Source organism: Anastrepha ludens, chromosome X (assembly GCF_028408465.1).
Source record: "Anastrepha ludens isolate Willacy chromosome X, idAnaLude1.1, whole genome shotgun sequence".
Taxonomy (NCBI): Eukaryota; Metazoa; Arthropoda; class Insecta; order Diptera; family Tephritidae; genus Anastrepha; species Anastrepha ludens.
In genome coordinates, this window is record NC_071503.1 from 86853104 (window position 1) to 86864213 (window position 11110).

Here is an 11110-nt window from a genome sequence, read left to right on the forward strand (position 1 = left end):
ATCTTTGCATCCTACTACATGGGAAATCAAATCTTTACGTCTGGTTGGTTGGCTAAAGTGGTGATTCTTCCAGGCGCTTCCGCACCATTTTGTTGCCACATCCTCGTTACCAACTTATTAAACGGTTATTTACAGCATGACTATATCCAGTCTCTCCCTAGAGCTTTCCACCAAACTGCCGAACCATACGATAAAATAGGTTGTATAACCGTCTTATACAGCCATAATGTATGCTTAGGTTGGAGACCCCATCTTCTTCCAAGCATACGTTTACAGACATATAAAGCAATTTCTGCCTTTCTTACCCGGTCTTCGACACATAATTTCCAGCTAAGTTTGAAGTCCAGAATTACCGCCAAGTACTTTGCGCTGGGTGATAGTGAGAGAGTTTAATATTTGATAGGGTAAAAGTTGGTACGAGTACCTTATATCTGATGGTGAAAAGCATAAGTTCTGGGCTCGAATCATAACATTCGTGCACCGATCAACAACCATACGAAAGAAAATTACGCGACACGTCAATCGTATAAGCTGAATCGCATTGAAACAAACGAATGCAGACGGGTCGTAGTTTATTTTCAATTCACAATAGTTTTCGAGTTCCACATTGCCTTGGATCGTATTTTTAGGTCACAATAGATGTGGAACTGTCAAAACTGCTGAAAAACTATAAAATTGCAAATAAAATACAAATATAACAAATAGAATATAACCATGGATCCGACTTTTTTTTATATGTGAGTTCCAGTGAAAGTGATGGAGAAGAAAAAATAGTGCGGAGGCAGCTAAGAGAATAGAGCAATCCTTTGGCACTCCCACAGCGTGAGTAAGTAAATAGTTAAATATTCTAGCTCAATTACGAATTTTTCGTTGCAGGTTACATAAACGATTCCGTCTGACCAAAGAGGCCTTTGAATTTGTTCTACAGGAAATAAATTTAACGAAATCAGACACCAAAGCGGTGCCTCCAGTGCTACAATTGGCAGCTACCCTTTCACTTTTGGCCAGCGGTGGGTACCAGCACAGTGTTGGCAGCGACTATTTGATCGGTATGGGCCAGAGCACTGTTTCGAAGTTAACATCCCACGTCCTGAAAGAAATGGAAAGGAAGTTATGCCCGCAGTTAATACGATTTGCGCCAGAAGATTCACTTAGCTGCAAGGAGTGGTTTGTGGAGCAGTACAAAATACCTGGAGGTAAATACAGACAACTTAAATTATATTTTTACTAATTATAGTAAATTTTTAGTTATAGGGTGCGTTGATGGCACTCACATCGGCTTGCAAAAACCTACAGCAAACGTGCACATGTACTTCAATAGGAAAGGCTATCATAGCATCAACGCAATGGTAGTAAGTAGCTATTACAATATATTGCTTGAATAAATGTGATATTTGTTACAATCTTTTTACTAGGTATGTGACCACACCTACAAAATTTTGGAAATCAATTGCCAATACGGTGGTGCAGCTCACGACGTTTTCATTTGGAAACATTCAGACCAGAGAAGAGTTTTGGAAGAACGATTTCAGGACAATAGGCAGGATAACTCATGGCTTTTAGGTATGTTCCCAATCCTTCAAATCTTCGCAACGTGTATTCCACTGATTTATTTACTTTGTAACAGGGGATTCTGGCTACCCCCTTGAACCATGGTGCATAACCCCTTATAGAAACGCTTTGGATGGTTGAAGTGAAGCAATTTTCAATGATATTCACTCCAAGGCAAGATGCATTATTGAAAGAAGCATTGGAATTCTAAAAGGGCGCTGGAGAATTTTAGGATATGGCAAGAGAGGACGATACCATCCTACAAAAGTGGCAAGATTTGCTAACGTATGTGCTGTATTACACAACGTCTGCATTAAATTTAAAATTAACTACAATCCTCAGAATTATGACTCTGACCATTCATTTGAAATCGACGCCGGTGAAGCAAATCATCTCACTATAATAGGCCAAACAATAGGAGACCAAATAAGATATTCCTTACTAAATTTTTCTCGAAATTAAAAATATATGTACACATACATATGCCTTTGTCCTATACTTTAAGTGAAATAAAAAGATATGCAAATTAATTTTTTATATATTTTTATCACATACATTATTTATCACATAAAAATGTTCGTCAGTCGTAAATACTTAAATACTAAAGAATACAAAAGTAAATCACATAAAATCCAAAACCTTATAAAATCTCCAATGAATACTTAAAACTAAAATATAAAATAACAGGTACTTATTTCCCTAAGCTGTCGCGTAGGGCTTCTAGTTGCAGTCTTTTAATTTCAAGGTCAATCTCGCGCGTTGTTTGCTGGATGCGATGTCTCCCCTCTTTTATTGCCAGCATTCTCTCTTGCGCTAGCACCAGTCTGTCCAATTTTGAGTCCACCTCCTTTGGAATTCATGCATAGATTTAAAATTTTCTTGGAGCAACGCCAGCTTCTCGTCACGTCCACTCTTTTTCCCCGGTGTTCCGCTTCGCAGAGTTTTGGTGCAGACAGGAGTGTATATTGTTGGGCCTGGTAAGGAGCTGTGACAAGAGTTTGCCTCCTCCTTTTTTGGATTCCCTCTACACAAGCCTCAAGTCCAGCTGCTTCGATTAGTATCTCCTCACTTGCAGTAATCACCTTTTCGGTAAAAGGTCCTCCACCAGTCCGCTGTTTAAAAGCCTTGTTGAAAGAAAGCTTTTTTTCCCCTGATACTTCTGATCAGCAAAAACCTATAAAAACCAAGAATAATAATAAGTTTTCAAAATATTGTAATATATATCATTTATATACACACCTTCCTCCACATCTTGGCATCTTTAACTGGGGGCCCAATAGCATTCAATTTCGTTGCCAGCTCCTCCCACAGTCTACCTGTCGTATATCTGCCTTGCGCGGTATTCGGCAGTTGGTTTTTTGCCAAGCCGGGGTTGTTGGCCATATACTCCGCCATCAGATCTTTTTGGGTGGGGTTGAGTTTATTAAAATTCGTCCGATAATAAATTTATTATAAAAACCATATTTAATTATATATTTTTACAATTTACTTACATCTTTGCTTTAATTTGGTCGTTTACGAGCGGCTGTCGGTGTTCGAATGACAGTACGATCAATCGAGTACGTTCAGCACTCGTTCACAATTGTCATCATACGAAACTGCAATAAGAAGGTACGTTCACGTACGCCATACTCCGAAATATGCATTTCTCAGTGACGAGTGGTACGTTCGCGAATGTGATGATTCGAGCCCTGTTTTACGCGGGCTTAGACTTAGGCCAGAGCTTGTGGCCCAAGAATTAAGCTCGTCTAACGTCCTTTGGATGCTCCCACTGATCGTATTAGGACACAGTCCTGACGCCATTAATACCAAATCAGCAGCGTTCGCCACCGCTTTTACCCCACCTCTATTAAGCTTTGTTAAGACTTTACTAATAACGCATAATCAGAGAAGTGGAGGTAATACTCTCCCTGTGGAGTGCCCCTGTGGACCTTGTTGGTTATGCAGATATTACCCATATTAGCTTTGATGATCCTGGTTTCTAGCGTAGAGATGACCCAATTACTGATGCAATTTTCTACCCTAAGTCTATTAACGCCCATTGGATGGCATCTGTACTAACATTGTTAAAAGCGCCTTCTATATACAAGAATGTCGCCATGGTAAAATGTTGGTTCTCTAGAGAGCCCTCTATTGTTCGGATTACCTCGTGAAGCGCTGTCTCCGCAGATTTGCCTTTGAGGTAAATATGTTGTGCAGTTGATATACCTGAGCTCTCCAAAGAGCTTCTGAGATATACACATATCCAAAAGCCTTTCAAAGGTTTTTAACAGGAACGACGAAAGACTTATTGGCCTATAGTCCTTCGTTGATTCATGTCCCTCCTGCCTATTCTGAGAATGAAGACGATCTTGACTGAATTTGAATTTGAAAAGGTCGAGCCAAGGAGCACCAGGAGATTTGGTGGCTCCTAAAACACTCAGGCTAAAGAGCCCATTGTATTTAAAGCTCTGGAAAGGGGGTAGATAGTCAAGGAGAGAGGGAGAAAAGTATCAGAGAAAGAGATAGGAAAGAATAGAGACAGAGATAGAGATAGTTCTTCTTCTTCTTAATTGGCGCTATAACCGCTTACGCGATTTTGGCCGAGTTTAACAAAGCGCGCCAGTCGTTTCTTTCTCGTGCTAACCGGCGCCAGTTTGACACACCAAGTATAGCCAAGTCCTTCTCCACCTGATCTTTCCAACGCAGAGGAGGCCGCCCTCTTCCTCTGCTACCACCAGCTGGTACCGCATCGAATACTTTCAAAGCCGGAGCGTTTGTATCCATTCGGACGACATGACCCAGCCAACGAAGCCGCTGGATCTTTATTCGCTGCGCTATGTCTATGTCGTCGTAAAGCTCATACAGCACATCGTTCCATCGTCTGCGATATTCGCCATTGCCAACGTGCAAAGGTCCAAAAATCTTACGCAGAATCTTTCTCTCGAACACTCCAAGCGTCGCTTCATCGGATGTTGTCATCGTCCACGCTTCTGCGCCATACGTTAGGACGGGCATGATGAGAGTCTTGTAGAGTGTTAGTTTTGTTCGTCGAGAGAGGACTTTACTGCTCAGTTGCCTACTTAGTCCAAAGTAGCACTTGTTGGCAAGAGAGATTCTACGTTGGATTTCAAGGCTGACATTGTTATCGGTGTTTATGCTGGTTCCTAAATAAACGAAGTCTTTTACAACCTCGAAATTATAACTGTCTACAGTGACGTGGGTGCCGATACGCGAGTGCGCCGACTGTTTGTTTGAAGACAGGAGGTACTTCGTTTTGTCCTCGTTCACCACCAGACCCATTCGCTTTGTCTCTTTATCCAGTTTGGAGAAGGCAGAACTAAAAGCGCGGTTGTTAAGACCGATGATGTCAATATCATCGGCATATGCGAGCAATTGTACGCTCTTATAAAAAATTGTGCCTGAGCAATTAAGTTCTGCGGCTCGTACGATGCTCTCCAACATCAGGTTAAAGAAGTCACACGACAGCGAGTCACCCTGTCTGAAACCTCGTTTGGTATCAAACGGCTCGGAGAGGTCCTTCCCAATTCTGACGGCGCTGCTGGTGTTGAGCAACGTCATCTTACATAGCCGTATTAGTTTTGCGGGGATACCAAATTCAGACATCGCGGCATACAGGTAACTCCTTTCCGTACTGTCGAATGCAGCTTTGAAGTCGGCGAAAAGATGGTGTGTATCGATTCTCCTTTCATGGGTCTTTTCCAAGATTTGGCGTATTGAGAATATTTGGTCGATGGTAGACTTTCCAGGTCTGAAGCCACACTGATAAGGTCCAATCAGTTGGTTGACGGTGGGCTTCAGCCTTTCACACAATACGCTCGCTAGAACCTTATAGGCGATATTTAGAAGACTAATCCCGCGGCAATTGCCACAAATTGCAGGATCGCCCTTCTTATGGATTGGGCAGAGCACACTTAAATTCCAATCGGCAGGCATGCTTTCATCCGACCATATTTTGCATAGGAGCTGATGCATGCACCTTACCAGCTCCTCGCCGCCATGTTTGAATAGCTCAGCTGGCAGTCCGTCGGCGCCCGCGGCTTTGTTGTTCTTTAGCCGCGTTATCGCTATTCTCACCTCGTCATGATCGGGTAACGGAACGACAATTCCGTCGTCAACGATTGGGGTATCGGGATCTTCACTTTCTCGGTGACATGCGCAGCTGTCACTGTTTAATAGGTTCGAGAAGTGTTCCCTCCATAATTTAAGATTGCTCTGTACGTCAGTCACCAGATCGCTGTCTTTGTTCTTACAGGAAAACGCCCCGGTCTTAAAACCTTCTGTAAGCCGCCGAACTCTCTGGTAGAATTTTCGGGCGTTGTTCCTGTTGGCCAGCATCTCAAGCTCTTCGCACTCACGTATTTCGGCCTCTCGTTTCTTCTTACGGATAATACGTCTCTCTTTCTTTTTCAGCTCTCTGTAGCGGTCCCACATGGCTCGCGTTGCGCCCGATCGCGGCGTGGCTCTATAGGCGGCATCCTTTCTTTCTGCGGCAGCATGACACTCCTCGCCGTACCAATTGTTTTTTCGGGCTCGCCGGAATCCGATTTCTGCTTCGCCGGCGGTACGTAGAGAACGAGAAATGTTGCTCCATTGTTGGTGGATGCCGGTTTGTTGGGCAGTGCTCTCTGAGAGCAGGAGTGAGAGTCGAGTGGCGAATCTTCTGGCTGTCTGTTGTGATTGCAGCTTTTCGATGTCGAACATTCTTTGCGTAGGTAGATGCACGTTTTTTGCTGCACAGAGGCGTGTGCGCAGTTTGGCTGCAACAAGGTAATGATCCGAGTCGATGTTGGGTCCTCGGATCGTACGTACATCTAATACACTAGGAGCGTGTCTTCCATCTATCACAACATGATCGATCTGGTTTCGCGTTTTTCGATCAGGAGACAGCCAGGTGGCTTGGTGAATCTTCTTATGCTGGAATCTGGTGCTGCAGACTACCATGTTTCGGGCCCCGGCGAAGTCGATCAGCCTCTGTCCGTTACCGGATGTTTCGTTGTGCAGGCTGAATTTTCCGACTGTGGGGCCAAAAATTCCCTCCTTGCCCACCCTGGCGTTAAAGTCGCCAAGCACGATTTTTATGTCGTGGCGGGGGCAGCGCTCATAGGAGCGTTCCAGGCGCTCATAGAAAGAATCTTTGGTCGCATCGTACTTCTCTTCCGTCGGGGCGTGGGCGCAAATCAGCGATATGTTAAAAAATCGCGCTTTGATGCGGATTGTTGCGAGACGCTCGTCCACCGGAGTGAACGACAGTACTTGGCGACGAAGTCTCTCTCCCACAACAAATCCGACACCGAATTTGCGCTCCTTTACATGGCAGCTGTAGTAGACGTCGCAAGGTCCTATGGTTTTCTTTCCTTGCCCCGTCCATCGCATCTCTTGGATGGCAGTGATGTTAGCCTTTACTCTCGCGAGGACATCAACCAGCCGGGCAGAGGCACCTTCCCCATTAAGGGACCGGACATTTCAAGTGCATGCCCTCAAATCATAGTCCTTAGTTCGTTTGCAGGGGTCGTCATCAGTATAGGGAGGTCTCATCCGAGGCTTTTTCAAACTTTTCATTGGGGGGAATTTTTAAGTGGCGGGTCCCAAACCCAACGCATAACCAGCTATCCTGGAATGTTTCGCCTTCTCACGTTAGCTCACTCCCGAACGGGTGTTCGGAAGCTACCCAGAGGATACGTGGGCTAATCCCGGCTGTTGTGAGCTGCTTGAACCATATGCAGAAGAATCGTCCTGGCCATTCCCAAGTGAATGGCGATCAGTAACTTTCCCCACTTGCGTGGACTTCTACACATGGAACCATCCTCCATAGAGATAGTTAGTCCTGTGAAAATTTTCCAGATTCTTTGGCAAATCTGTAAATATCCTCAAGTTTTAGAGAACGAATATTACTCATTCTCATGACATCGGAACCCAATACTCGTAGTCGCGCTCTAGCAAAGGCAGGACACTCGCAGAGAAAGTGCTCAGTGCTATCCGCCTCCTCCAAGCATGACAGGCATACCGGGTCCTCGATAATTCCAATGGTGGTCATATGCTGACCCCATGGGTTGTGTCCTGTAATGATGCCGACCATCTACCGAATGTCTTTCCTTCTAAGTTTTAGTAGAAAGTTTGACAGTTTTCTGTTCGGACTTGTCACAAAACACTTTGCAGTTCTGCAGCGTTCTAGACCGGACCATCGCTCTTTATGTAGATTGCCTACATAATCGTTGATCCAATTCTTGATTCCTGCGGGACTGATTCCGATTATTGGCTCTGGCCCCTGTGGTTCACCGCTGATCCACGGTTGGCCAATTCGTCGGCAATTTCGTTTCCTTGAACACCGGAGTGTCCCGGAACCCATATAAGTACAAGCCTGTTTTGTCTTGCGACAGAATTAAGCTTCTTCTTACATTCTTGAACAATCTTTGAGGTTTGCTTCGCGTTCTCCAGGGCCTTCAATGCAGCCTGACTGTCACTGGAGATTCCAATCTGTTTCCCACTCCATCTCCTCTCGATTATCCATTCGGCTACTTTTAGGATGGCAAAAACTTCTGGTTGGAAAACAGTTGTCATTCCCCCCATAGCATAGTGATACTTATTACTATCGTTTAAGTACCATCCGGCTCCAGACCCTATTTCACTCTTGGACCCATCGGTAAAGAAAATATCCGCCAAACCTCCCTGCATGCATTCTGGATTGCTCCATTGCGTGACATCAAATTTCCTTCCAAATGAAACTGTGGGTATCAGGTCATCTTTAGGTGCCAAAAACAGTAGATACTGCTCCGACATCAACTTAAAGATTTCTCTGTGTCCCGAAGTTCCATCTTCGTGCCAGAAATCATATTTATGGAGTCTACACATTGCTTTTATTGCTTCCTGTTGTATCTTAAGATTCAGGGGGAGCAAATCAAGCATAGCATTTAGGGCATCACCAGAGGTTGTACTCATGGCAGCCGTGATGCATAAACATACACTTTGCAGCCTGTATAGTTCCCGGATTGTGGACTTAACCATGCTCCGTCGCCACCAGACCACAGAAGCGTAAGTGATGATTGGTCTGATAAGTGCTGTGTATATCCATAGGACCACAGCAGGTTTCAGACCCCAAGTTTTGCGAAAGGCTCTACGGCATTGCTGAAAAATCTTCAATGCACGATTCACCTTCAGTGAAACGTGTGTCTCCCAAGTCAGCTTCTTATCCAAGATTACTCCTAGATATTTAACTTCGTTGGAAAGACCAAGTGTCACACCTTTCAGTGTTGGAAGACTGAGTCCATCCAATTTCCGTTTTCTCGTAAACAAGACTATGGTTGTTTTGTTCGGGTTAACGGAAAGACCTTGTCTCATGCACCAATCATCGATTTTGTCAAGAATCCTCTCCACTTTCGTGCAAAGCCTCCTTAAGGATTTATCTGATGTTAGCGCACAGACGTCGTCCGCATATGCTTGGACGTGAAAACCGAGTTCCTGCATCTCCACTAATAGAGAGTCTACGACGAAGCACCACAGCAGCGGAGAAAGAACACCTCCTTGGGGACATCCTTGCTTGGCCCTGACTGTGATTTGTTCGTCACTGCTCCCACCAACCGTTAACAGCCTCTCAGAGAGCATGGAATACATCCATTTTATAATGGCTTGATTAACTCCGTGTCGTTCGGTAGAAGAACATATCGAGCCGAAAGTGCCATTATCAAAAGCCCCCTCAATGCCCACGAACACGCCCATCAGGTTTTCAAATGGAATCCAGCCTTACTGAGCGGTCTAAATGAAGGACCTTACAAAGTCTCGCTGTTTCCCTCATTTCTTCGACGTTACTGCAGAAATTTCTATAGGATCCAAGTTTGGCTTGCCGTACTTTTTTCTTATATTCTCTCTGTGTAAGTCGATGATTAGCCCAGCCCTCTTCTGTTTTGCTCTTCAAGGCCTTATTAAGAAGTTTCCTGGACCGTACACGAAGCTTCGACAGTTCAGGGTTCCACCAAGGAACCGCTTTCCCCTGTCTGCTTTGCCTGAGTGGACACAGTTCCTCAAAGCAATTGATTAAAGTACCTTCTAATTTCTTAGTAGCATCTTCAATCATTTATGCTGATTTGAGTTTTTTCAGGTTTGGTAATCGCTCTGTTACAAGCTCACCATACCTGTCCCAGTCCACATTTCGAGGATTCCTACCGGAAGGTATTGATATTGTGTCAATTCCCAGTCGGAATTCGATAAGACGATGATCAGAAAGAGAGTCCTCCTCCAAAACTCGCCATAGGTTGATTTGATTTCCAACTGACCTATTGGTAAGTGTTAAATCAATCACCTCTTGTCTCCTTCTGGTCACAAAAGTTGGTTTGTTACCAGTGTTTTGAATGACCAGATCGGATGACAGGATAAAATCCAGTAACTTGAGACCTCTGGGGTTGCATTTGCTGCTTCCCCACACAATGCTCTGTGAATTTGCATCACAGCCCACTATTAGCCCCAGATTATTGGATTCTGCGTACTTGACCACTTCTCTTAGCTCCCTCGAAGGAGGTGGCTGTAAAGAGTCGTAGGGTAGGTAGGCCGAAACCATGATAGCTTCGACACTGTTCCCACTTTTCAAGTACTTTATTCTGGCAGCAACGATATCTCCGGAGCATAGCTCTTTTAACATCGTGTGTTCGATCAACCTCGGCATGATAATACATGCTCGCGGTCTCACATTCCCTTCACAATGAAGTATTTGTCCTCACGACATAGCACCTAGACCACAGATATGCTTGTGACATACCCATGGTTCTTGTATAAGTATTATGTGTGGGTTTGTTTGCAGTTTTGCATGCCTACGGCACAAGAGAGCCGTAGACGCTTTGCTATGCTGCAGATTTATCTGTGTAAATATTACTTCAGTCATGAGACTGAGTATATTTACGCTTTGTCCTCCACCTTATCCTAGCCACGGAAGTGGATTCGCCCCAGATGTAGGTGAGGACGGCACCCGTACTTCAACTTAAGAACCTTGAGGGACCCAAGATCGATACCCAGTACCCAGTATTATGTGTGTACGATCTTGACTAGTTTCCAACTATTTGCAATATGACCACGCATGTTTAAACACACTTTAAAAATTTCCTCTAGCCATGGTAGGATACAGTTCATGGCTTCCTGTAACATCTTTGTAATGATCCCATCTGGCCCCGGAGATTTAAACGGTGCAAAAGATTTAATTGTCCATGGAACTTTCTCCTTCGTAATTATTTCTTTTGCAAGATGCTGCGGAATACATTAACTCCGCCTGATATTTCACCTCCCACTTTCGTGGATGCTGCACACCGGGAAATGCGTATTTAGCAGAAGTTCTACCGATTCTTCTGTCGGAGCAGTCCAAGTATCATCATACTTCTTGACCCAAGAAGCCATTGAATGATCTTTGAACAGAGCACGGCTAAGCCTAGCAGAATCCCTGATGGATTCGATTGACGAATAAAATTCCCTGCAGCTCTCTTTCTTCGCGGCTCTAATTGCCTTCTTGTACTGTCTCCGACTCTCTCCGTACAATTCCCAATTTCCTGTCGAGTAGCTGAGGTTAAACGTTGATCTA

General features: G+C 44.5%; 1 protein-coding gene across 1 annotated transcript; it reads left to right on the plus strand.

The window, feature by feature from the left end:
* Window positions 1–697: 697 nt before the first annotated feature.
* Window positions 698–1692, plus strand: LOC128870319 (putative nuclease HARBI1). Its single transcript, XM_054112929.1, has 4 exons — window positions 698–1196; window positions 1249–1352; window positions 1416–1563; window positions 1628–1692. The coding sequence occupies exons 1-4, from the start codon at window positions 1052–1054 to the stop codon at window positions 1690–1692; spliced, it is 462 nt and encodes a 153-aa protein (XP_053968904.1). The 5' UTR covers window positions 698–1051.
* Window positions 1693–11110: the final 9418 nt, after the last annotated feature.

What these genes read in the sequence shown, in the direction of transcription:
- LOC128870319 (XM_054112929.1), top strand. Translation starts at nt 1,052, where the DNA reads ATGGGCCAGAGCACTGTTTCGAAGTTAACATCCCACGTCCTGAAAGAA. An exon ending in GCAGTACAAAATACCTGGAG is followed by an intron (nt 1,197 to 1,248) that starts GTAAATACAGAC and finishes GTAAATTTTTAG; the next exon opens with TTATAGGGTGCGTTGATGGC. An exon ending in ATAGCATCAACGCAATGGTA is followed by an intron (nt 1,353 to 1,415) that starts GTAAGTAGCTAT and finishes TCTTTTTACTAG; the next exon opens with GTATGTGACCACACCTACAA.